This window comes from Neocloeon triangulifer, unplaced genomic scaffold (assembly GCF_031216515.1).
Source record: "Neocloeon triangulifer isolate White Clay Creek 2 clone unplaced genomic scaffold, ASM3121651v1 ptg000017l, whole genome shotgun sequence".
Classification (NCBI taxonomy): domain Eukaryota; kingdom Metazoa; phylum Arthropoda; class Insecta; order Ephemeroptera; family Baetidae; genus Neocloeon; species Neocloeon triangulifer.
Window position 1 is genome coordinate 6350984 of NW_026775559.1, and position 26641 is coordinate 6377624.

A 26641-nucleotide genomic window follows, 5' to 3' on the forward strand; every position below is an offset into this window, starting at 1 on the left:
GGGATATTAATTTGTGTGTCCCTTAAAATTTTATGCATAATGAGAGACGAATGAAATAAAAAAAAATATCAAAAATATTTAATAAAAGTGCTAATAAAACTAGGATAAAAAATTACGTAAAAAAAATATCTTACACACTTAATCTATCTCTAAACTTCGTCTGAAAAATAAACAAAAATGTAAATTAAATTTTAAATATTTAAAATTAAATTAATAGACATAATATTTTTGATCCATGAGTGAAGTGGAAAGTGTAAAATAATAGACTGGAAAATTCACTTGTTCATAATCGTTTGTTGATTTTATTTGAGTTTATTAGTTGCGATATGCAGTGATTCAAAGCCCCCTTGGATTTCTCTGTTTACTGGATAATCGCGTTGTAGGAGAGGTCGGTTACATAGTCTTATGATACTGCGTTGAGAGCCGCGCGACTCGTCGACTAATTGTAATGATGGGCACTACGATTTACTGAGACAGTTCTACTGAGCCAGTCTGCACTGGTAGTACACTGTAGTAGGTGTTGGCGTGTGGCCGGCGCGGCCACGGCCGAGGTCATCTACCGTATTATGAGAGATAGAGAGAGTAGAGAAGAGAGAGAAGAGACAGAGTAGAGGTTAAAACGGGGCCTTCGCCGTCGTCGTTGCTGCTGCGCTGAACCAAAACCCTCGGACTGATCACAGATAATCATCGTACTCGCTGCTCAACACAATCTCACAGGCGATCCTTGCGGACGCACAAAACTTAATTGTTTTCTTTTTTTTAAATCACCAGCTCTGGGGCCCGACGCTCGCCGCGCCGCACTCGTCGTTGACATTATAAGCACACTTCTGGTGGGTTTGCATCGATTGCAAATGTATTGATCACTGCATGTTTTTTATGATTAATTCGTTACAAAGAGAGACACACGTCCACGCGAGTGTGTGAATGTGTATGTATGTGTGTGACAAAAAGCTTGCTTGCTCGGAAGATAGATAATTCAAGAGACAACATTCTTGTCGATTTGGTTTGTAATTTTTTTGTTCACAGGAGAATCTGTTAATTTTTATTTGACTGAGATAATAGGAGAATTGTTAGTTAAATTTCAACTCTTGATTAATAATTGGACCTTTCTTTCACTCCCAAAAACCTGTTACATATTTATTATGCTGCTGGAATGCAATGACGCTATTAAAATTGGATTAAGAAGAGCTTTACAGAAATCATGCGAAATTGGTACCAATAGTTTTATAATTATATAGAATTCGTAGAATTCAAGTATTTTGTTTTTACAACTTGGCGATGGGTGGAGATTTGACGTATAGCTTTTGATGAAAGGTTTTGGTCCAATAGTTCGAATACAGAGAGTCAGATATTTTGGGAGCCTCTCGGGGGGAGCGGCAGGGCGAGCATCGGGGCCTGCTTTTCGCGGAAGTCGGATACACGGTCGGTTTTTTTGCGTGCTTTGGGTTACACTGGACAGAGCGCTGGGGTTATAGAAAAATGAGAACGCGCGATGGGCAGACCAATACAACTTGATCTAAGATGAGAGTGGTGAGTGAGTGAGAGTGAGTGTACAATAGTTTTGTTTCTTTCTTTAGCGTCAGTAGTAGTGTGGTATAGCAGTAGTATTACAATATGTTGTATAATCATGGTATCACATTGTGGTCGATTTTACACGGGGCGGCCTCTGGGGGCGGGGCCCACTCGACAAGTCCGCTGCTTGTCTGTCTGTCACTCGGGTGCACTGCTCAAGTCCGGGTCGGTGAATGCCTGGCTCGATCACTGCCGGCCGGCCTCTCACTGCACCAAAACAGCAAATAAATATGAAAAGTAACAGAATGATTTTTCGGGGTGAAGCGGGGGCATGCCAAGCTTAGGGGGTTGCTCGCTAGAGAGAGGGGGTGAAAGCGTGCGCTAGTACTGCAGAGAGTTAAGGCTAGTGGAAGATGAGCGCCGGGACAGGTTGAGCAGACTCGAGGAGGTCGAAGAGCCGACCACACTGACCAAGGACGTCGTGCCGAACAGCTTGTACCAGCCGATCACGATATTGGACAGGTTGAGGTCATCCAGCATGATTTGCGCCACCCCCATGAACACCTTCTTGCCCTCGATCCGCCCGTAGTCGCCCCACACCGTCACCTGGTTGAAAAGAAATCACAATTTATTAATTTTAAATCTCTGCACCTATTTATTTAAAATATAATAGAGAGTACAATTAAGTGTGAAATTGCTCTTTAGTTTTAATCCTTCTAAAAGGCTATACTTAAATTATTATTATTTTCTTTTTTTAATTAAAGTTTTACCTGGAGTATGCAGCCCTGAAAGGGCTCCCGAAAGGCGAGTTGCTGTTGGTAGAGAGGGTCAAGGGTCCGTCTCGCGGTGGCAGTCTTTGCTTTGGCGATGCACCTTTTCCCGTTCACCAGGTACACCTTAACGTATGGAGCTGTCGACAAAGCAAAAAGTCAATTATTTTGAAACCATTAATTTTTGAAAATTCAAGAGCGCACCTGGTAGCACTTTGGAACCTGTTTTGGCCTGGAGCCCTCGCGCTCGTATCACCTCCACCTCAAGGAATCCCTTTTGGTAGCACATACTGAGCTGGATATCCCCGAGGGCCGAAGCTCCTAGCACCTGGCGGCCCACTAGTTGGCCTGGGCCGAGGCCATCGATGAAGTCGGACAGTTGGCCCTCCGGGGCAAGGCGCAGGGACGGCACGTAGCTAAGACGAACAGAGTTAGACAGGGCGGGACAAAAATGGTGGGGACGTGGTCCCCTGGGGCTTGGGGAGACACCAAGAAGAGAAACACAGCTGGAGAGAGAAAGAAGAGAGGCAGAGAGATCGGGCGATTCCTGAGGCGGGGCGCCTCTCGGGATCGCAGAACCTGTGGTCAAAGATCGCTAGGCAAGCAAAGAATCGAAAGCTCTGAGTCCAAACAAGGCCATGCACAGTCAGGTGAGTGTTCAGAGAAGCGCACTATAAACCACTCCTCCGATGTGAATTTAAAAGAGAAATTTAAGGCTCTCTAGCAATTGTTAATGGTCTAGTGATTTTAAAATTTGAGAGACCAAATTTTAGCAAATATTCTATGAGCTTGGGAGCGGAACACTGAAGTTTTGGGCACCAATAAAATAGAAGAGTGAGAATTTCAGAAGGTTTTGATAGCAGTATAGCCAATACCATTTATGTATTAATAAAATAAGTGGATATTGGAAAGTCTGATTAAATACGGTGGTTGAAAAAGCAACAGAGAGATTTATATGAGAACGAATCGTATTTTTGTGGTAGTGGGTTATCTGCGCGTGGTTTTGTGCGCTTCTGGCGTGTAGCATGCATTGGGACGGGAGGCCACTTACGGCGATCCCTCGGAGCTGACGGAGCTGTGCACGCTGCCATCGGGCGAATCTTTGTGTCGCAAGAGGCGCGGTCCGACTTCGTGACTTCGTTGCACCAGGCTGTGGCGTCCGGAACGGTCTAGTGGAGGCGCCATCAGAGTTAGTCGCAGCTATGTGGCGCCGCAAACGGCCATGCAGCCCACAATTGTCAAATCATGCCACTTTTGGGCGCATGCTCATCGTTCGCGACCCCTCGTGTGCTTTGCCAGCTCGGACAGATAGACAAAAGAAAAAGATACGAACACAACAGAAAGTCGGCGCTCGGCCGATCTACATTGAATAAAAAATTAATTATTGTATACCACATGAACTATCTGTCACAGGCCGGAAGCCGGGGTGAAAGTTTGAGAGGTCACCTAGAGTGAGTGTGAAATGTGTATGTGTTTGCGTGTCAGTCAAAAGCAGCGACGGATCCAGCAGCACCTAATTCTACTAAAGTTAGGCAAGCCGTACTACAGACACAACAAATGCGACCAAAACAAGACACTTTGACTCTCGTCTTTCAGTCTCCGGAGCCGGGGACGGGGCGGGGGCTTGAATTTCGGGGCCAACCTGTCTCCATCCTGGGAGCCCTCGCCGTCGCTGGAGACGCTGCTACCCTGTTTGACGAGGTGTTGTCGCACGTCCTCAGGCAGCACCTCCTCGCTCCGGTGCACGGTGAAAGAGTTCTTGCCCTTGCGCCCAAACCCTAGTCTGCGCTTGCGGCCTGCGTTAAGTGCCATCGGCGCAAAGATTAATCCCCATATCGAAATCCGCAGCGGCACTCCAGCAAGCGTCCCTTCGGCCATTTTTCCAAAAAAAAAATGTTTCGTCCGGTCTCGATAATTTCAATCTTTTTGTTCAATTTTTCGCGAAATTATTCGAACTGTGACATTTATTCCAAAAGAGAGCGACAAGTTCGTCACTGACGATTGCACCGGCAGGCTCATTAAATTTGTAGGAGCCGCGATCGATTTTGCGCAGTCCCAGAAAGAGAACTTAAAAGTCGAAAAACTGAATTTCATTTCAAACTCTCGCATTTTTTTTTAGTTTAGAATCTCTATAAAGTGAATTTTTGGCTCGAAGGGAGCTCCGGCAGCGGAACTCGGTCAATTAATCTTGAATCAATTAACGCATGCTGCGTGCTCGAAAACTGGGGGCCCAGTAGGTTTTGTCAGTCTAGTGGGCGCCAAAAATACGCCAGGGAACTATCCCTGGCTAACTTATATGACGAACAATCCAGAAAATTACGAACACATTCACTGAACTAAGATCAAGAATCAACTAAGGGGGGCTTGATAAACGTGTGTCTGTTCAATTTTACGTGTCCTGTGGTGTCATGCGCGCTATCTTTGGGACAGGAGTGCGCAGTCAAAGCCACTGCTTTCTTCGATTCCGCTAAATTTTTAACGGACTTTGAGAAGGTCGGACGGAATATCATGTTTGAAATAGAGAGAAAATATATGACGTGGACACGACGCAAATGACAAACAGATGCGCGCCGCATCTGTGCGAGGAAAATCGAACGCGCGAGAAAAATACATTTCTATGTCCGTCCGGCGTGGCCGTGACTGCGAGTTTTGCTAAAATTAAACTTGCTAAAAACATGTTTTGAAAAATTAACTCGCTCTAAAAAGTTTTTAACAGAATTTCTAGAAGAAACTGGACCATGCTCACCCTCTACTTGTCTGAAATGACTAACTGGTCAACCAAGTAAACAACAGTCAGTGTATCCAGTGTTGAAAAGAACAAGAATGATGAACAGGGTGGCAAATGAACGCCCTTGTTCGTCATATAAAACGTGTAGTCACCTGCAGACTCACCAGTCGCTGACAGCTGCGAGGTCGAACTGCTCTTCTTGTTCAGACCCACAAACTGCGCCGAGGCCTTGCCGGGCGTTGAGCCGCCAGGGGAGCCCGCTTTCGAGCCCCCGTCCTCGAGGCCATGCAACTGGCCCACCGCAGTGTCGCTTAAACTTCCATCTAAAGTTCATATAATGGCGGTTAGTATCGTTTTTTGAAGGGCTTAAGTATCAATTTAATTATAATATTCTCCAAACTGCCGAGTAAATAAAAAAAACAATGCTGAAAAATATATATCTAGATATTAAGAAAAACAGTTTTGGATGAAGATATTTGATACAATAATAAAAAAATCGAGGAATAAAATAATTTAATGATTTAAACATTGATGAAAAGTTGTAATTTTTTTCTGTGCTGCAATATATGTATTTTTTTTTTTTAAAACAAATAATAATATGCAGCGAAAAAGGGAAGAACAGTTTATAACATTTTAATCATTCTGAGAGGGTTTTTTCTTAAAAAAAATTTAGATTCACTCACCGACTTTGTCGTCGCTAGGGGCATCGGTGCTGGAGAAGGAGCGTCCAAGGGTTCCCCGCTTGGCGCCCGATTGTGACGAGCTCGAGTGTCCGCTTGACCTCTGGTGCAAGTTGGAGGCGCGGGGGTTGAAGTCGCTGGGGGGAGAAGCACAAGCGTTAGCATCTACGTCTAGCTCTACGGGCACTGCCGGGGGTTCGGGGGCGGATTGGGGCATTTCAGGGGCATGTTCAGTGCCGGGCTTTTCAGGGGCGTACTCGGGGCCGCAATTGGACGTTTCGGGGTCTTGGGGAGCTACTTCAGTCTTGCTCGGGGGTTGTTCAGAGAAAGAGGTTCGCTGCCGATGGAGGGTGTGCCTTTGGTGGGGGACTGGTGGCTGCTGCATTGGCAGGGGGCAAGTGTTTTGGCGGGCAAGGACGCTGTTGCGCCTGCGACAGCAGGGTGGCGCCTCGTACGCCATCAGGTCGGCCACCTCCAGGTCTTCGGCAGACTCGGGGCAGCATTCCGGGGACAGCTCAGGCCAGCTGCGGCCAGTCAGGGACAGAAAAATACATGCACACCGCGGCCCGCTTTGGAGCAAATACCCCACTCGATAAGTATTAAAAAAAAAAAATAACAAAATTAACTCAAGAATATACAGATTTTTGTTTTCGGAAGTGGAAATTACGTTACAAAATAAAAAAAGTAAATGAGGTGAGAGCCAAATCGGGGGGTGTTCGCTGCAGAGAGGGCGAAACTGATTTCGCACCTGGTCAAGTTGGATCCGCGCGGTCGCTCCGACTGCGTGGAAAAGGCACTGCTGGTGACGGAGACGACGCTCTCAAGGTCGCTGTCGGGCAGTTCGACTCTGTGTCGCGGAAGCTCGGCCGACGAGTATTGGCGGCCGTCGGCCCAGTGGGCCGTTCGGGGTCCCCATCGCCGCCGCTCATCTAGTTCGGCCGTGTCGCGAGAACTGGTCCGAAGCCGATGACCAGGGATTTGCGGCAGTTGCCGCTTCTTCGGCGAGCCGGTCGGCGTGGCTGTCGCCGAATGGGAGGTGTACCTTGTAGTGGGGTACGTCGCCATTCTGGAAAACAGAAAACAAGTTGCAATTCTCTTGTAATTTTCAATTTTTAGCTGAAATTTTAGTTTTGTGCTGATTGGGAATTTTTTTCTGTACACAATGCATAAAAAGGATCATGCTCATTGCTGAGGAATTTGAATTCCATCAGCAGAGATTACTTTAACAAAAAGATGATGCATACGTATTTTATAATATCGTTCAAGTGATTAACAAAAAAATTAACATGTTTTAAAAAATATTTTTTATACATTTTTATTTAAATGAAGAGATTGGGCTTCTCCACCGAGGAAAAGCTTGATCACTTCATTTCCATGATCATCTCCTTGAGTGTCAATTTCTTCAAAAACAAAATTTTAATTTTTAAGTTGAAAAAAAATAAACTAATTTAATAACTAGTTTAATTATTTAAATTTTCAATTTCGTTTTATGAAAAAGTTAACGTTGAAGATACATTTGAATATAAATCAAAATATATTAAATTTCTATTTAACAAATAATTTTCAACTATTTTATTTTATGTCGTTCAGAATTTAGCTTATTATTGAAGTGCTTTAGATCTACGGATCAATCTAAATAAAAATAATATATTTCATAAATGAAAATGCAAATTTACAGCTCAATGATTATGATTTTTAAAAATGCTACAAAAGCATGCACTAATTATTCTTAGCAAGGCATGTATATTTTCTCTCTCTCATCTATTCTAAATTTCAGTTTCATAATTGGGTCCAAAAAACGACTCAAGAGTGGGGACTTGAGGTGCAAGGATAAGAGGTAGGCCACCGACCTGCCCTCAGGTGGCGAGAGGGAGCGATGGCTGTGCGTCGAGTGCTCCTGGTGCCTGCGCGGACTCTTGGAGCGCGACCTCGAGTGCAGACTTGGCGAGTCGGTGGGCGCCGCCGAATGCGAGCGCTGTCTGCTGCTGGACGCGTGCATCGCTGGAGGGTAGCGAGCGTCCATCGGGAGCACTGGCTCCTGGTAAGAGACGCCCCCGCGCACCATCATGCCGGCGCGTTTCCGCCCCTGCGGTGACATGTCCCTGCGCGAGCGTCGCTCGTTCATCTCTATCTCGGGCGGAGGACTGCAAATTTTACATTGTTAGGGCAGGGAAGCGAATTCCAATTTACTTTTCTCGCTATTTGAGATGGTTAACAATTTATTTTCTCTCAAAAATTATTCACAGTAAAATTTATGCAAAATTAAAACCCTGCCTTAGTCTGGAAATAATCAATTTGGGGATAAGTCGAATTTTTGGACCCTGTAATTATCATCTAAGTTGCCGCTCATTCCGAACAAACAAAATACTATAGCAAATGCTCTAATTCAAGTGCTAATCAATATGATATTATTATGAAAGATCCAAGAAGAAGAGATGTATCAATGAAAATTAGCTACTGCAGTAAATAATTTTGATCGATTCAACTAATTCCTATGATCGAATGGAAAGTTCCAAAGAGAAGAGAAAGTAGTTGTAATGGAAAATTAAGCGAGTTTTTAAGTTAGGCAACCTGCCCATCAAGCACGTCGAGCAGGTTGCATAGCTAATATACAGTCAGGGGCTCTACCTGGAGGAGCTGCCGACACTGGAGACTGAGGCGCCATCCATTCGGACGCGACCCAGGATCACATCATCCAGGTCGGACGTGTCGCTATCTGAGAGGCGCGACGTCGTGGACGGCGGCGATAAGTGGTCCAGCGAGTCCACCAGCAGCCTCCTTTGCTGCTGCTGAAGCATGAGGATTAGCGAAAGTTAAGAATAAAATATGAATGAAAATGTACCGGGTGTGAAGGCAGGATGTCCTCGTGGGCCGACAGGTAGTACCACTCGGGTTCATCGTTGAGGGGGGCCGCAGTGAGCTCGACCACCACCTCTCCGAGGAAATCATTGGCACCGTAATGGACGTAGTCCCAAACGGTGATTTCGAGAATTCGCAGTTTCAGGTCGGCTCTGCGGATGCTCGAGTAAACAAACGACTGGTTCCACCGCGGCTCCGTCGTGTTGGCTATCGTCCGTGTCCGACGCTTCGACTTTTCACTGCAAATAATTAAATTATAATTGATTACTAATATAAAATTTACTTTATGATTGATATCATTATTTGATATTTCTTTTAGAAAAAAAATGCGTTTACAGATTTTCTTTTCATAGTAAATTACTTTTTTATAATGTCAACGTCTTAAAATAAGTTGAATCTTTACTTGTCTGTATGTTGAACTTTTATTTCATTTTGCTAAACAATGTCAAATATGCAAATTTAAATTATTTTAATTTCAATTATTGCAATCCATTTAACTTAAATTGTTTCCAGAATAATAGGATTTGTTGAAACAATTTATTATTACTGTGATTCAACTATCTTTATAAATTTTCAACATATCATTCTTCTCAAGCCAATAATAAAATTTGAACAAAGAGCACAATTTGCTTGAAAAACTTTGTGAAATATGTAACAAATTTACATTTATATGTTAAATTGTTACATTAAATTGAAGTGTCAAGAATGAACTTCTTTAAAAATTGTTTACATGAATTTTGTGGAAAAAAGAAACGAGCAAAAAATGGATTTTTTTTTATAATATGAGACTTACCTTCTGTCTGGCAGTAGAAAGAGCTTGGCATAAGGGTTCCTGGGCTGGCCATTTGGCCTGGGGGTAAGTCCTGAAGCGCCGGCTACAGTCACTGTGAGCTGGAGGGCGGCCGCGTCGAACCACAGCTTAACCTGTAGCCGGCCGCCCACGTTAGGTTGCGTCGAGCGCAGCGGCCGGTGCGGCGGACCCGGCCGGTGACCGACGCGCTCAGGAGAGCTCGGCGACGTCACCATTACGCTCGGCTTCCGGTCGTACATGTCTGGAAAAGATTGGGCTTTCTTTTAGAATGAGGACTTGCTTTCAAAACAATTTACCAGGAAGGAGGATTCTACTCACTAATGGATTGTGTTTTTGAACATTTTCTCTTTGCAACTAGGGGAGCGTTTTTTATTTTAAAATTACTTTGTGCTAATTGAGAAAAACGCTGTCGAGCCGCTTTTTATTTTAATTAATTTTCATGAGATGAAGTATGCGGGCAACTATTAAAGTAATTGATGGAATATGATTTTTTTATGAAAATGACCGATCTGCAGTATGCAGAACGAGTTGAATGAAAAGCAAGCAAAATTCATGGATCAATCAGGCTAATCGCAGAGATGAGAAAAGCGTGAATGATCGGAGAAGGAGCCAAAGTGGCCCTTGAACCCAAGTGTCGTCCCTAAATTCACAATTTGGGCACAATGCTGAGTGTGACTGGCCGCGCCAACTGTACACGGAGGTGCAAACTGCTCTACAATATATGTATACTGAATGTTACAAAATATGTATATATTATAAAAAATATCATATATATAAAAATATGTAGAGAGAATACAAAAAGAGCCGGGCATGCACGGCCAAAAATCAAATCGAATATCAACGAATGCGAGTTAATTATGTATTAATAATTATAATTATAGATTATACGTGAAAAAATAATGAACCAAGGACGACCAGGCAAAAGGGCCAATTGTTGCTCCGCAGGGAGGTCGCGGGTGGGTTGGTTTGTCGGTCGGTGGTGTTTTGTTTGTACCTTGACGCCACAGTTCGGTGGCCGAGTGGTGGTGCGGCGGCGCCCTCGCTGACTGCCTCGCCACGATCAACTCCACCTGCGCCTCCTGCCGAGACTCGGCGACGATCTCGTAGACCTGCTCGTAGCCCTTGCCCTGCAGAGACCTGCCGTTCCACTCGATCACCTCGTCACCTAGCCATCAACCGACAGATTATAGACAGCCCTGACGCCGCTAAGCTTGGTTAAATACCCGCGCGCAAGCCGCCCTCGCGCTCTGCTATGCTACCGCGCTTGACCTTCTCGATGACTGCGCCGCGGCCGCCGTGGGGCAGCGGCTGGCCCCCGACCACCTTCAGACCCAGACTCGAGTCTCGCACCTCTTTCTTCAGGATCATGTGGCCGATGAGCCGCGTTCCGTCGGCGCTCGTCTGCCACGACACAGGGTGCTGCTGCTGCTGCAAAAAGCCCGTCAGACGAACCGTCCCAGCCACTTTCGTCGCACACGCAGTCCCCCTCGCACTTTCTATCGACAGTCTCACAGCTCAAGCTACCAAGTTTTTCTTAATGTAATAAAAAAAATTACAATATATTGTTCTTTACAATTCATTTTTATAAATAAATTGAATTCAACAATTGAATGTAAACAATGTATTTTTAATAATTTGGAAAAATAAATCTGATAGTTTATTATTGTTGTTTATTTTTCAACGTTGTTATTATGCATTTAAATATGTTGTGTTAATTTTTATTTTGTTTTTTTAACAAAATAATTTTTAATATGCATTTATACTGTGTAGATTTTTTTACTTTGACAACCCTCGCCGATAAAAAATATTTTTATTTTTAATAATGATGATTCCTTTTTTCACAATAATAATAAAAAAAACCAAAAAAAAACCACGACACATTACTTCCCTCGCAAATTTAATTTTCGAATTTTAAAATATTAACAGATAATTTTAGCAAAATTTTACAAATCATGCAACATTACCACAACATTCAGACACGAATGACGTTCCACTTGACAAAATTCAACATTTTAACATTGATTAAGAAATTTATTGTTTGTTGACTTTTGGTACTTGAGACTTTTGAGACGGTCGAGATTGACCTACCGCACGGTGCGCAAGTGCCGCGTTCGCCCTCGTTTATGCGGCGGGCCGAACGCGGTTCCAACGTCGTTACCGAGCGGTGGAAAGGCGACGAAGGACGGCGTCGGACGCCGGGGTCTAGCGTCTACACACGAGACAGCGACTCCGCATGCAACACTAAAAGCTCTAGGCGCGGAAGGGACGGCTGGGAGCCGGCAGGGGCAGCACCTACCTCGCCCCGCCGGCCGGGCAGGTCGGCGCCGCGCGACGAGTCTTCGCTGGAGGTGAAGGTGCTGCTGGTGTCAATGCCCGAGTCCTTGGTCTGCGAGTCCTGAGAGCCCTGCCGGTCGATCCAGCGCGCCCTCTGGAACGCCTGCTCGCCCCCCTCGCCCACCCAGCGCACAGTCTTTTTTCTTCGCTCGGTGAAGTGCCGCGAGTCGGCCGCCTGGCCGCCCATGCCGAGGTGGTTAAGGTGGGCCGTCGACGCGCCGACGTTCGCCGCCGCTTGGTGCGCTCTGCTGCCGTCTGCGGCACCACCGGGCACAAAGGTCAGGCGGGGAAACATTGCGTACAACAGGGGTGGCCCCGGCAACACGTCCAGTCTCCCCGCTCTTTTCCGGGGAGAACGACTGGAAGTGGCGAACGACCAAAGTGCATTTGACGAACAAAGTTTTTGTTTTTCAAATTTGAATGTTCAAAATTTATTTTGCGTTAAAATCCAACTGGCCGTTTCTCCCAAGTGGTTCAAAGATAGGTGTAAGAAATATTGAAAAGTAAAAGTTTTTTTTTCCATAGGGTCAGGCCAATTCAAAGTCTGTGGGCTTGTGCCCTTTTTTAGTGGCGAAGAAGGCGCCACTATAATTTTATGTTATTTTATCTATTTATTAGTTTTATTGTTTATCTTTATTTTTGGTTGCATCTACATTTTTTGAATCTGATAGATATATCAACTGCAAAATATTGTAGTTTTGAGAAAAAATTGTAAGAAATATATCAATTTCTGAGGATTGTGAGTCAATTATAACTCTTGGAATTTATATTTCAGGGTATTTAATGCAAAATTAAATTATGAATTCCAATATGTATTTTTCGGGTTAAAGAGCATTTAAAATTTATTAATTTGTATTCAGCCGTTTTGACGATCAATTTACACAAAATTACACCCATTGAAAATGAATATTCCTACAAATCTTATTATTCAATCTCCAAGAAACTGGTCATAGTCGGTTTTTTTTATTAAGCTTTTTATTATTTTACTTAATATTTTCAAATATTCTAAACTTTACTGTATCAATTGCACTTTGGACGTTTGATGGGGGGCCGGGGCCCAAATTCGGGGACGGACGCCATTGGGGGCGGCCCGCCGCCGGTCGAAAAAACGCCGCTGCAGGGCATGCACACACAACCAGAGAGAAGGAGGTGGACAACAGCGAGTATAAAGACACGTAGCCAGCGCTTAAAAGTGGCGCGCTCACCGCCAGGAACTTTTTAATTTTCTCATCGAGGGTGGCGACCCGTTGGAGGCGGTGGGGGCGGCTGCTGGGCACCGTCAGGGTGGCGGCACCTGTGGAGGCTGCGGTTAGAACGGCGGGAGCAACAACTGGACGGGGGCCTGGCTCGAAACCAAAACAGGCATGCCACATGCTCTCTGCAATCGATCAATCAGCGCGCCGGCCATGTTGGCTTGCTCTATTCTTTGAGTGAGCACCACTACTACCACTGGGTCACCGGCACACACGCATCGATTCGCCCTCTTGGCACCGCCAACGCTCACGGCCGCCGTCGCGCGGCCCCCGCATCCAACTCTGCTGCGGGTTTCCCCTCGAAAACTTTTCGCGCGCGCTTCGCTCTTTTGCAAATTAACTTGCAATCTAAGCAAGAACTTAGTAAGACTTTTATACTTTTTTTTAGATGATTATTTTTCTGCGTGTATAATAAATAATGAGTGGTTTTTTTATGCAAAAAAGGCGAGCTCTCTGGAATATCAGCTTTTTCTTATTTCATTTGAAAATTATTAAATATCATTAATTGAATATCATAAAATATGAAGTCAAAATGTTCCATTCAAAAATTTAATAGTTTGATCTTCTGCATCTGCACTGTTGGATAAAAATATGGGAAATCTCAACTTTTTTCAAACACATAATTAAAGAAAAATAACAAAAATATAAAATATATTAATTTTAGGTTTTTTAATCAAAACTTTCTTCACACGCCTGACATAATCAAAATTTAAACGTTGAAAGTGTGTTAAACGGCAATTTATTCTTAAAGTTTCACTACACAATAAATATTGGGAGTCGCAATGACGACTAAAAAAATACCTCCAGCTTTAAATTGAACTGAAAAATCAGCCTTGTGCCACTTTTGTTAGGTTTGAGGGTTCGGGACAACAATCATTACAGCGGTAAAGCGATTGTTAGGTTGAAAAGACAATATTTTATTTTTTTAAATATGTAGAGTAATAAAAATTTAATTTTTATCCCAGATATGAATTCAGAAGGTCAAATCTTACCTAAAAAATATTTTTCAGTGACTTTAAAAAAAGCCACAATTGAAATGTGAAAATATCTTTATGGCTAAAAAAAAGATGGAAAACTTCCCTAAAATCATAAGATCAGATAATTTTGAATGAATTATAAATAATTCGATAAATATATTTTCAAGACATTTAAAACCTTTCAAAAGCGTGCATTGAATTCTCCAATTTTTACTCGCCAAAAACTTGATTGTTAAAAAGTACTGAACATTGATCAGAAATCTAATTATCTAACATACACGAGAAGAACAATAGCTACAAGTCTAAAAGCAAAAGAAGAGTCTATTATTTTATACTTTCGGACAAAAGGGAATTGAGCGGTGCCTCTATCAACGAGACAAAACAGCACGATACGTCTGCGTGATTTGGCGCCAAGAGAGCGAATCTCTCGCAGTAAATAGCGGGTGCCCGTCTTTGTCTCTCTAAAACTTCAGCGCAGAGCCTGCATGAAAATTATGGGTGCGTTCTGCGTGTCTCGGCTGGGTGGAAAAATAATGAAATAGCTGGTTATTTTGGCGGGTGATTCGATTTTTCGAGGCTGTTATCGAGATAGTAGACGTGGGGTGGTGTATGATGGGTGGGAGGGGGTGCAACTCGAGCCCCCCTCCGGGAACAAATAAATCGCCGCGTGCCAAAATCTGGAGTGCGCCCTGGTCCACTCTCTCTGTCTCTCTCCCGTTTCCTCTCTGATGCCGATCGTAAATTCAAATTGCGCAAAACACAAAGTGATACAAGTTAAAGAGGGAGGAGGCCGGCGGGCCGCCCCATTTTGGTGCTAAAATTGATGCGACACATTTCGCTCGAATTAGCTGTCGTTCCGCTGCGCGCGTACCCTTCGCTAGCGCACTACAGATGATGAGGATTTGCTGAAATGCGCTGCTCGATAAATAACCAACACATTTTCCTCCGTTTAGGCACTTCTTCCATTCTGCTTAATTGGCTTTGCCTGCATTCAATTCAACCGAGCAGGCTATAAATTATAACAAAAACTGACCGAGAAAAGATCAAATTATTCTTCGGGGGCCGTAAAAAAGTGATAAATTTAGAAGACCGACGAAGTGCGACAAATCAAACGAAACACGGCCTAGCTACTGAAATCTGACGAAATGCGACGGAGAAATTCTCCCCCATATTTTCTTGTAATCCAGGAAATTACCCCGTCCCGTTTAAAACTTTGTTTTTTTTTCTGGCTGCCTGCTTTCGAAATTCATTACTCGGAGCTGTTTCTCTCGCATGGTGCGCGACGGCGAGCGAAAGAAAGGGTGGAACAACGGCAGTTGTTGTAATAGTTTCCGTCTCGGGTGCTGCGAGAGAGTGCGAGCGAGGAGAGCGATGCAGAAATCGGAGAAAACGCGGAGCCAGAAGGAAAATCGGGGGCGCGCCAAGTGTAGCGAGGGGAGCTGCGACCCAATTTATGAAGTCTTAAGCGCTGCTGTATATTAAAAAGCACATGTCTGGAGGCTTTTATTTAATGCGAGAGTGGCTCTGCAGCTTTTTTTGGCAGCCGAATGTGCTTGTCTCGCAACAAACACGGCCAACAGCATTGCACCACTCGAATTCCTAGCTAGGCCCCCGATCGGACGATCGAGAGCGAGTCGCGCGCGCTCGCTGCCGCCGCCGGACCACTACATGCATCGATCCGCCCCCGACCCCTATGCAACGACCCACCGCCACGTGCACAAACGCACCTCTCTCCTCGGTGACCTTGAGATTTTGCCACACCGGTTTTCCGAAACGCGCGCCACAAGAGAAAGAGAGCTCGACCGACCGGGAAAATCGCTGCGACAGTTTTTATTGATTTTCGCCAACGGAGCCAAATCTTGTGCTACACACGCTTTCTATCTTTTTGTCTTTACTCAATTTTTCACGTCTGCTGACCTCGAAAAATAGCAAGTCAAGGACTGGACATTGCTTTAACATCATGCAAATTAATTATTAAAAATTTAATACTTTGCAATTTTAATTTAGAGTTTTCTGTTTAAAAAAAAGATGAGCGTCTTAGAGCTAAAATTATGATAGTAATTTATATTTTAATCAAACCCAAGTATTCAGATGTTATTTTACAAATTATTTTTTTTGCTTTCATATTTATAATGTTGTATTTAAAAAAAATATTCTTTTCAAAAGTAATAAAAATTAATTTTACTAATGGAATTCACAAATAAATTGTCATTTACGATCCTATTTTTAGACTCTAGTTTTGTTTTCCTTTGTTTGCTGTTGATTGTGATATCTAGAAATAAACAGACGGTTTTGCCCCGCACCCTCTCTCTTCTCTCTTTCTGTGCAGAACACAGTCAGGCAGCCGCGAGCATCGATTTTGAACACACTGCAAATTTTTGCCTGGCTCACAGAAAATAAACACAGGGCACTTTCAGAGCATCGATCTCGGGCCTCGTGAACTCGTCGGCAATAATTGTGTCAAATATAAAACAATCCCATTCACTTCTATACTCTTCTGGAAGTAACGAAAATGCAGCTAGGTTTTCACACAATAGGAAGAAAAATTAATAGATAATGGACTCGTCTGCGCCGAAATATACAAATCCGTTTATAATTCGCAAGTGAGCGATTTCCGCTCGAAATAAGTGTATAATCAAAAGTTGGTTTCTTTTGGTGTTGCCGCGAGTAATTGAATTTAGCAGTTGTGTAAGACCGAAGCCTTTCTGCTGTCTCTACAGCACTCTCGGGCCGAAACACGATGAGCTGCTTTTTATCACCATATGAAATTATTACAGTTGTAAAAACTTTTTTCTCTTCATCTCCAGAGTTTTCTTATAACCGAGAGCGCGTGTTCTTGTTTCCGATAAAAAGCGCGAGAGCAAAAATTAGATACAAAGAGAGACTTAAGCAGTTTTTCCTGTTAAAAGTAAAGAGAAGAAGATTTTTTCCCCTGGATTTCTTATTATACCTGCGCGAAAAAATAAAATGCAAATCGCATGGAAATTTATGTGCGAAAAATGATTAATTTCATCTTGAAAAACGCGCGCAGCGTTTAGCGACTTGAGTGAGAAGAATAAATTAAACCGATAGAGAGCCACTTTCCTTTCGTCGACTGTTTAGTGCAAGGGGAACTCGAAAATAATTGCAGGCGGATGAAAGCGGCCTGGAGAGAGTTGTGGCGAAAATTAGCAGCGGGACAAAGGCAGCGAGCAGAGGCCGCCTTTGAGGAAGATATGGGCGCACCGAGCATTTGACCAAACCAATCGATTTTGCTTGTCCACGTGTGCCAAGGCCTGAGACAAGTGATTTTATCTCTGGCACTTTCTTGCTCTCATCAGCAAAGTCGGCCTTTGTTTGTCAACCAGGCCCAATTATTTTTCTCACAGCTCTGCGATTATGCGCTCCATTTTCACTTCAAGCGCTAAATTTGCAACCCACTCGCCTCATGTTACCCTAACTCACTCGCTAAATTAACGATTTTACCCTCCACTGCGCCTGGCCATCTATTTTTACCCCAAATTTTGATTTTCCTTGTACAAATATGAAGCCTAGAGTTTTCCCACCCTTGCAAATTGATGCATGCAAATTGAAATCTATAGATTGAGTGGCGCTGCGCTATTGAATGAATCCCGCCTCAATGGCTACGTAAACTGCGTAATATTTTGCAATATCAACCCCTCCACTTCCGATGGAAAAATTTGCTCGACTTGCCGAAAGTCAACTAGAAGTCGTCAATTTCCTACGACGCATTATCACTTTTCTAGCATCTGTTTTCGCAAGTCGAACCAATCCGTCGCCGTTCGTCAGATTTGTCTTTTTTTAAATCAGTTTCAGGCGTTGAATAGTAGTATTAGAAAACGAAGTAATTTCCATCAACCAAGGAAAATGGAAGTGCCACAAAAATTTTAAGCGGACATTACGCAATTCTCGTGCACGGTTGAGCGTTTTTCAAACACCGAAATTCGCCACTGGTCCTCCACTCCGAGCAGTCGCACAACAAACGAAATGTCGAAAGCAAACTCAAAAACGAACTGGAGAAAGCCGAAAAAGCGGATGAGTTGGAATGAGAGAGGAAAATAAATAGCAAGGCTCAAACCGTGACGAGAACCACTTTGGGGCGCAGAGAAAACGACACATCCGCCGCGGAACACTTCTCCGTGGTCGCTCAGGGATGCAAGCAAAGCCCTCGGGGGCGGACTTACACATCACTGTCCGTTGGCCGCCTCATGGGGTCCGGTGGGTCCGACTGCGGGGGCACTGGCACTGGGCCCGTGGCCCTCTCGAGCGCGACTGCAGCCTCGGCGGACGACACCAATGACGTCAGCGCTCACGTGACCGAGGGCGTATGGGGGGTGGCCTCGTCTATCGATCGCCGGCTGGGCCACTGCATGCCGCCTCCCCTTCGGCCCCGCGCCCTGCTCCCGTGGCCCACAGGGCCCGCACCGCCCCATTTCGTCTTATTTGCCCAATTTGGGCTCGCTCTCTTTCATTTTTCCCCGATCGTGCGCCGATCACGAATGTTGTTGGGGGTGGAAATTTAAGAAAACTGTATCTTGCCCTCTTCGGACTTCCTCTCTGTTTTTTTATATAGTATAATTTTTTATCAATCGTTGCGTATTTGATCTGAGGTTTTTATTCACAAAATTCCGACTGGGCTTTAACTTTTGTTAGCTTGTGAGAGCGAGATTTATAAATTTGTAAAATATTCTTTACTATTTCTTGAGTGGGATATTATTTAATCTAGATAGGTTCTTTTGTAGTAGAAAGAGATAGATTTATCGTTACCAGCAATCTATTGGCAGTAAAAAAAAATTAAAAAAAAAACGTCTTCAATAATCTTACTTAGTACAAAAATATTAAAAAGTTGGAGACCGTTAGATACTTTCGCAAGTTATACAAATGGTAAAATAAAATATTGATATACGTAGTTTGGGAATAAAATTAGATATTTTGCTAATTTGTTTAAATATTGGTCAAATAATAAATCACAAAATCTTTTATAAAATATCAATAGTGACTAATTAAAAATTATATTAAAAAATTATTTTTAGCTCAAAAAAAATATCATTTTTTGTAAAATACTTTCAAAAAATTTCAAACGAATTTAAATATCGAATTTTATATGTATATTTTTGACGTTTATGATGTACTGTACAATACTTGTTTGTATTGACATATTTCTTTAAGGATTTTGACCTCTTCCAGATATTTTTTTTTTCATTCATAAGGCTTTGTTAGCCAGCGATCACTTTGTTTTTATTGGTTTTTATTTATAAATACGATTTGCAAATTGCATCGGCTAACCGCAAGCAGAGTTACTGATCGTGACACAGAGCGATGTGTTTTATAATAGAGAACATAATGAAAATACATTACAAACATAAAACGATAAAATAAATATAAAATAATTTGAGATATTTTAACAATCTAATAATCTTTGAACAGGGTGAAGAATATGGAGTTTAAAATTGCGATGCAACTAAACTTAAAGAAGAAACTCGCGGCATCATAATTCAACAGTGGAATAAAAGCGTATGAACAAAATGCACACCTGCTGGTCACTAACACGCCGCAACCCCCACTCAAATGCAACCCAACGAATATATATGAAGAAAAAACGGGCGCGAGACAGAGAGTGAAATAATAACAAACCGCGCCCCGGCGCTCGCCGATTAAAACGAGCAGAAAAATTGAAATGCGAAGCTCGACAACAGCCTTTAATAATCGAGTTTTGAGCCGTCGATTGGAGGGTTTCCTCGTGTGTGCGGGGGAAGGAAGGTCGGGGGTGGCAAATAGGTGTTGGGGGCGGCACTCACCGAGCAGGCCGGTGTCGTCTGGAACCTCGGGGGTGGATCGCAGCTCGTCCTCCGAACTGCTGAGGGAATGTTGGCGCGCCGTCTTCTTGCTGCGCTTCTTGACCGCCTCCGGGGGCGGCTTTCGGCCGCCCCCGGGGGTGGGTGGCATCAGGCGTTGCCGCTCGTACAGCATGGCGTCGCTGCCGGCGGAGTAGCGGCGGCCCTGGGCCTGTTGGGACGACGGCCCCCGCATCACAAGTACGTCGGCCGCCTCCTGCGAGTACTGCCTCCGGAGGGCAGAGCCGCTCCGTTGGAGGCGGCTCGGAGGCGGGCCTTCGGCTGCCGTCGCTGACAGACCCCGCTCTAGTTTTGGCCGCTTGTCTGACAATGTGGCGGGGTCTATGCCCAACAGGTCAGCCTCGATGCGCCGCATCACCGGATCGAGGTGCGTCCCTGTTTGGATCCATTGGCCTGTTTTTGACAGCAGCTCTTGTTTTTTCCGACACAAAATGCACACCCAGATGGCCTGAAACATTTTCAATAATTAAAAATAGATAATTAAATTTAATTCTGATGGAAATCTACTGCATTTTTGAGATATATTTAAAGGAAAAAGTTTTTATTGTAAAATATAAGAGAGTAAATAGTTACGTTTCTATTTACTCAATAAAATTTCCAGTATTATTTTATCCATTTTATCTTTCATATTGAAAAACTTCAGACAATATTTTAATTTTCATTACTTTATAGTTACTTTATTATGTTAAAATTCAAAATGAAAATTAATAAATCCTCAGACTTTTCAATTTAAATAAATTTTCCTTTTATAATTTATTTAATCTATTACATTTTTTTAAATTAATTACGAATTTGCCAATTTTGAATAATAATTAAATGTAATTAGGGAATTTTATATGCTACGAAATTTAAAAATTTAAAGGCCTCAACATTGCTTTACACGCAGAAACTAAAAATTAATAAATATTATTTGGTTACTTATATTTATGAGATTTTAACAGATTCGACTTTTTATATCCGAGTTATTATACCTTATTTGAGCGAAGGGTGACTTTTCCACCACATCTGGCGCAGCACCTGATGTGGCAGTACTGGCACACGTGTCCCACCCCGTCGGCGAACTTGGTCTTGAGGCAAAGGTTGCAGGTGGCGTCCATCTCCGCCCCCGCTTTCTTGTGCTGCTCGTTGCGCTGCCGGATGGACGCTTCCAGCACCTGCACTTCGTCCTGCTTTCTCCTGCAAAATTTACATTTCAGTTAATTTGCATTTTTGAACAATAGTAAGTAAAATAATAAAATCAAATTGGTTGTAGTTCAAATAAATAAGCAATAAAAATTTTAATAGTTAAAGATAAATTCTAAAATTTGGGTTTCAGACAAAATCATTAATGACGCGATGGTTTTCCCCTTTAAAACAAGGGAAAAAAAAACGAATCAGTGTACGGCTCATTGGGGTTTTGGGATTGCGAATGAGATTTCCCAACGCAAAAATGTTTTCCCGCAGAACTGACAAACAGAGACACCTGCCGCCTCTCAGTTGAATCAACAGGCTCTTTTTCATCATAATATATAATCTCTGTCTCTCTTCTGCCTTTTATTAAAACTATAGCCTGATGTTTCATTTGCGTATTTGCCCACACACTAGCTCAATTTTTATTTTACTTGCTGTGAAATGCGTGCGCTAGGTTTCATAAGCATTTGACGTAGTAATATTGAGTAGTTTTAAAACAATAATTTCAATACTGAAGCGCTTTTTTCGAAAAAAGTGTGTCTACAGGATAAAAATTCCAAACTTGCTAAATAAAGTTATTTGGAGAACTGAGCAGTAAAATAAAATTTCTCAGCTTTCTGTAAGAAGTGTTTGTGAATGTGCATATTTGTTGGCCGAGTTGCAGACGCAAAATTGGATATGAGCACTTGAATTACTTCCCTCGACCTTGGCCATTTGCATATTTAACTTTTGCTTTACAGATATTGGAATGGTCAAGAGTCAAGATCATACTGTTATATCTATAATATATTATACAAATTTGGAAAATCATAAAATTAATATCATAAAATAAGGCAACATTTAATTAAGTTTACATAAAAATTAATATTAAGTTTTTGTTTTAATTAAATTCGCAATAATCAACGCAATTTAATGTAACGTGTGTTATAATTTTGAATGAAAATTGTGAAAATTGCAATGGATTTTTTACGATGTGGTTAAGTGGTTCTTTTCCTCTCGTCAGTTTTGTTTCATGTGTCACTCAAAGGCGCTTTGAGGCAATAAAAGATAATTTCGGTGGCTATGAAGAAGCCTCAAGATGTATTGCAGGGATCAAAGACTTTCCATTATCAACACCTCCATTATTTTCATCCCAGTGCTGCAGAACATTGTATGCACCGTGTTTTGTTTACTTAAGCTGCACCCTCAGCCCTCAGTTTCAACTTCAACTGACACGGGTGCTATACAACAGGGAGAAAAATGTTAATATTACCTTTTTTAAATCTCTTTTATTTGAAGATCAAAATATTGGAATACTCAAAAAAACATTTTTAATTCAATTGTGAAAAAAATCCAAAAATTTAGATTGTTTTGAATTATTTGAACAATATCTATTAATTGTGTTGGGCTGACTGTTACTCTGCTATCCCCTATTTAAAAGGTTGAAAGTTCACTCCCAGAAACAAATTTCGGATCCACCCTTGATTGTTTACCTAACCGACAAAACTGTCCCAGATATCCCGCCAAAACTTTGCCTAGGGGATGCGTTTTTTACAAAAGAACCACCAAAAAGTGTTTAATCTGCGCCAAAAGCGGCCGTTTCCTCAGGGTGGGTAAACAAGGGTGGCTGTCCTCTCGGGGTACAAAATCTGGGTTAGTAATGGAGGACCAAAACAGTGAAAGTGCCCGGAGCTGTGGGCGAGATCAAAGACCTCTTCCGTGCCGGCGACGCTATTAAAGATGGCCTAACTCATTAAAACACCCTTTAAACCCTGTGGAAACCATCGTTGAAAGGTACCAACCACCAGGGCGGACCTGAGCGTGTGATCCCTAAACAAGGACAGCGACCCCTGCCTCGGGAGAAAAAAGAACAAAGAAAAAGGGCCGAAATGTGCGGCGACCTGAGGAGTCCTCCTCAGGGTACGTACCTCATGATCTCATTCTCCTTCTCCTCCTCCTGCCGCTGGCGCAGCATGACGTTCTCGATGATCCTGCGCTCCTCTTCTGTGAGGTGCGACAGGTCGGGCAAATCTAGGCCCACGGGCGCCCGCGGGTCGGCCATTCTCTCGGGCATGGGCCGGGGCGGGCACTCAGACGGCCCTCGGTGGGCCTACTTGGCCGCCTGCATCCTGGCCGGGCTGCTTTTTCTGGTGCTCACTTGAGAACTCGTCCATTCATGCCGTACGCACTCAATAACTGCTCGCTCACTTGCAGCCAATCAGCCGCCGAGCCACTGACGTCATCCGCCCCTATTGATCTGCCCGACGGTGGCGCCGCCGCCCTGGGCGGGGTGCCTGCGCCGCCACCACCGCCTCCGTTCGCCGCCTCTGCTTCGCAGCCGCGCATCCCTGCGGCCGCTCACCCAACTTTCCCCACTCGCCACTTGAGGCGCCAAAAGTTTGCCGCCCTTTCCCCGACCTTCAGACCAGCGACTGCAGCCCTTGCGTCAGAATAGGGGTGCTTTTTCAACTCCAAACTATTAATGTTACTTTGCATTATCCATATTTTGTTTCTTTTAAAGAAAACTAGAAAACCAAAATTTTTGGGTACAAAATTTAAATTTTTAATATTTACAGGACAAGGGTCATCGATTGACCTTTAAGAGTTTCTGAGAAAATATTTTATAATTAATTTTTTCTTATTCTTCAATGTCCCAATTTTGAACCTTTTGTTCTCCATTAAACGCCTGCTGATATTCGAGGTATGCAGCCTGTTGAGCATCCGTGTCCTGCACGTTGCATACCCTCTATTCACGGTGCCGTCGTGGCGCGTAATTTAAAATCATCACATGGTCAAAGATGGCCGCTGAGCCGGTGCCTCATTTAGCCAGTGAGTACATATTTTCTTTAATTTTCAATTTCTGATGAACGTGATCAATGCCGAATTCAGTTCACGTCAATCTTGAATAATTATTTCACATTTATGTTATAAAATTTCGCTCTGAATACTTTTTAATGGTCAAAATTTGGAGTAATAATAATTCGTCAGACACCCTTGGAAAGACATGCTGGAATTTGTTTGCAAGAAAACAACAACAAAAAACTTTCGGTCGACTGATGAATTTATGGAATTTATTTTTTTCACTTTTATTCCAACCAGTTTTTCTTTTAAAGAAGTTCATTAACACACATTATTCTAAATTTTGTAAAAAAAATTAATTTTTAAAAGGAAAACAGTAAATACGTGTGTATGTACATAAAAATTTTACTCATTTCTTTGGAATGATCAATTGATCACTAATCGAGACTAAACTCTTTACGCAACAACTACATGTTCTTTGATTTCATCTAAACAATCAATATTTTGCAGTCCGTGGCTCAACTGGCTTGCTCTTCCACAGAGGCCCACCCAGCTATGAGCTCAACACACAATGTCCACGGGACATGTCAAAGCAATGCAAATTTATGGCATTCAGTCCCAACGGGCAGTATTTTGCTTGGACAAACTCAGCTGTGTAAGGAAAGTCATAGAAATCCTGATTTGGTTTTAATTAAGATTCTTTTTACTGTTTGATTTAGTGTGACGATCGTGGCTGTGAAAGACTGGAGTTTGGTTCAAATAATTGCCAGGCCGAGAGTTTTGTACCTCAAATTCTCCCCCAAAGGCACATACTTGATGGTGTGGGAGGCTTTCATGAGTAAGGCTATATTTTGTTCCAGAACGTAAATTGATTTTTGTAAATAATCTACAGCAACTCCGGATAACCCTCAAGGCTCCCCAAATATGAATGTGTACCGGACACAGGACGGAGAACTGCTTAAAGGATATGTTTTCAAAAAGCACTCGGGATGGTAAATCATTTCATTCTTTAAATCTTATTTTTCTTACTGAACTTTTTTATGAAGGGAGTTGCAATGGAGTGATGACGAGAAATTGTGCGGTCGAAACTCTGGCTCAGACGTGTTCTTTTATGAAGACGGAGACTTGGAAAAAGTTGCTGGCAAAGTTGGCATACCGAAAGTGGCCTCTTTCAGTTTGAGTCCTGGACCAAAGCCAATCCATGTAGTTTGTTACATCCCAGGTATTTGAATTTGAATCGTTGTTGAGTTAAAACTTCTATTTTATTTTTAATTTACCCAATTAGGCAAACAAGGCCAACCTGGAAATGGCAAACTCTTCCAGTACCCCAAATTCGAGCCTGGGCAAGCAGTTGCTAGCAAAAGCTTTTTCCAGGTAATATCATGATAAATTTTTAACGACTTTTGTTAATTCAAAAAATCTTTAGGCTGAAAGGCTGGAAACCTATTGGAATGCTAAAGGCACAACTGTGCTGCTGATGACAAATGTAGACGTCGACTCTTCAGGGGCCTCTTACTACGGAAAGCAGAGTTTGCATTTTGTAACCACTAAAGGCGATTCATCAATGGTAGCTTTGGCCAAAGACGGTCCTGTTTACTCTGTAGAGTGGAGTCCAAACTCTAGTGAATTCTGTGTCGTCTATGGCTACATGCCAGCAAAAGTTTGTTTCTTTTTCTTCCAAATAAAATTTTATAAATAATTTACTTTTTACTAGGCAACAGTGTACAATGCCAAGGCTGAGGCAATATTTGATTTTGGAACTGGACCAAGGAACGTTGTTTATTACAGTCCGTTGGGAGATTTGATGTTGCTGGCTGGTTTTGGCAATTTGAGAGGTGCAATAGAAGTTTGGGATACAACTTCAAATAGAAAACAGGTTCGTCATTTCACCGATTTTAAATACTAGGTTGAAATATTTTAACTTTTGTACTAGATATCAAGTTTCAATGCTCCCGACTCTACCTGGCTTGGTTGGTGTCCTGACGGTCAGCATTTTGCAACAGCCACCACCGCCCCGCGTCTTCGACAGGGCAACGGCTTCAAAGTTTGGCACTACTCAGGAGCTATGTTGTTTGAGCGGCCGTGGAACAAGGAGGAGGAGTTGTGGGAAGTGCAGTGGCAAACTTACCCTCCTAACACTTTCCAGCCAAAACCCATCAGCAAGGCCAAAATCCAAGGAATTCAGCCAAGTCAACCCCAAGGTTTATCCAGTTATAAAATTGTATTCATAAATTTGACAAATTTGTATACAGCATCTAAAGAAGTTTACCGGCCCCCGTCTGCGAGAGGCAAAGAGAGCAATTTTAAACTTCATGAATTTGAAGCACCACAACACATTAGACCGGGAAGAGGCCTTCCTCCAGGAATCACTGTTGGTATGTATTTATCAAAAAAAATTTAAATCGTTAACCTAATTTCTTGATGTTCTTCAGCTCCTGAGCCAAACAAGGCTCCTTCAAAGCAGAAAAAGAAAAGAGATGCAAAGAAGGCCAACAAAGCGACAACGATTGAAGAGTCAAGTGAAGAGCCAACACCAAAATCAGCCGCAACTCCTGCCTCGTATTTGCCAAAAGGCATTACTGAAGACAACCTCCAAACAGATGACCCTGAAAAGGCTAAGAAAATCAAGAATTTGAAAAAGGTAAACCCTTTTTGTCTTCATTTCCTTTAAAAATTCATGTTTTTTACTTGATTCCTTGCAGAAATTGCAAGACATAGCAAAATTAAAGGATCTGGCATCCTCGGGAAAACAGCTTGAGTTGAACCAGGCAGAGAAGATTAAAAAGGAGGGTGAGTTGGTGGCTGAACTCAAAGCCCTTGTGCTCTGACAACTTTTTTGAATAAATTTGGCTTTTTGGGTTTTGTACACAACAATGGATTTTATTCATAGAACCACTTTATTCAATTTTTAAAT

The 26641-nt window shown here is 42.8% G+C and overlaps 2 protein-coding genes across 15 annotated transcripts; one reads left to right on the forward strand and one right to left on the reverse strand.

The window, feature by feature from the left end:
* Positions 1-280: 280 nt before the first annotated feature.
* On the reverse strand, positions 281-23146 carry LOC132203122 (regulating synaptic membrane exocytosis protein 2). 14 transcript variants are annotated; one of them, XM_059630631.1, is made up of 18 exons: positions 22857-23146; positions 20751-20955; positions 19723-20227; positions 11657-11949; positions 10584-10788; positions 10355-10525; positions 9343-9601; positions 8533-8788; positions 8319-8479; positions 7541-7834; positions 6439-6756; positions 5694-5827; positions 5163-5333; positions 3925-4078; positions 2487-2698; positions 2283-2422; positions 1984-2118; positions 281-1779 (listed from the first exon to the last, which is right to left on the reverse strand). In XM_059630631.1, the coding sequence occupies exons 1-18, from the start codon at positions 23000-23002 to the stop codon at positions 1777-1779; spliced, it is 3762 nt and encodes a 1253-aa protein (XP_059486614.1). In that variant the 5' UTR covers positions 23003-23146; the 3' UTR covers positions 281-1776. The 14 variants fall into 14 exon arrangements, with proteins under 14 accessions (XP_059486614.1, XP_059486610.1, XP_059486609.1 ...); XM_059630627.1 differs by having other exon boundaries at positions 281-2118; positions 10584-10782; XM_059630626.1 differs by having other exon boundaries at positions 281-2118; positions 10584-10785.
* Positions 23147-23720: 574 nt separating this feature from the next.
* On the forward strand, positions 23721-26601 carry LOC132203143 (eukaryotic translation initiation factor 2A). Its single transcript, XM_059630674.1, has 12 exons — positions 23721-23757; positions 24238-24382; positions 24447-24565; positions 24620-24719; positions 24774-24949; positions 25013-25101; positions 25154-25387; positions 25442-25603; positions 25661-25928; positions 25980-26102; positions 26160-26368; positions 26430-26601. Exons 1-12 carry the CDS (start codon positions 23727-23729, stop codon positions 26553-26555), a joined length of 1782 nt encoding a protein of 593 aa, XP_059486657.1. The 5' UTR covers positions 23721-23726; the 3' UTR covers positions 26556-26601.
* The last annotated feature ends 40 nt before the right edge of the window (positions 26602-26641 follow it).

Bases quoted from the DNA above. Each gene is read 5' to 3' on its own strand.
- LOC132203122 (XM_059630624.1), bottom strand. From the start codon at position 23,002: ATGCCCGAGAGAATGGCCGACCCGCGGGCGCCCGTGGGCCTAGATTTG. The intron at 5,828-6,438 runs GTGCGAAATCAG...TTCTCCCCCCAG, and splicing joins CGCGGATCCAACTTGACCAG to CGACTTCAACCCCCGCGCCT. The intron at 2,423-2,486 runs GTGCGCTCTTGA...CTTTGTCGACAG, and splicing joins AGGTTCCAAAGTGCTACCAG to CTCCATACGTTAAGGTGTAC.
- LOC132203143 (XM_059630674.1), top strand. From the start codon at position 23,727: ATGGCCGCTGAGCCGGTGCCTCATTTAGCCA. The intron at 24,383-24,446 runs GTAAGGAAAGTC...TGTTTGATTTAG, and splicing joins GCTTGGACAAACTCAGCTGT to TGTGACGATCGTGGCTGTGA. The intron at 25,604-25,660 runs GTTCGTCATTTC...CTTTTGTACTAG, and splicing joins CAACTTCAAATAGAAAACAG to ATATCAAGTTTCAATGCTCC.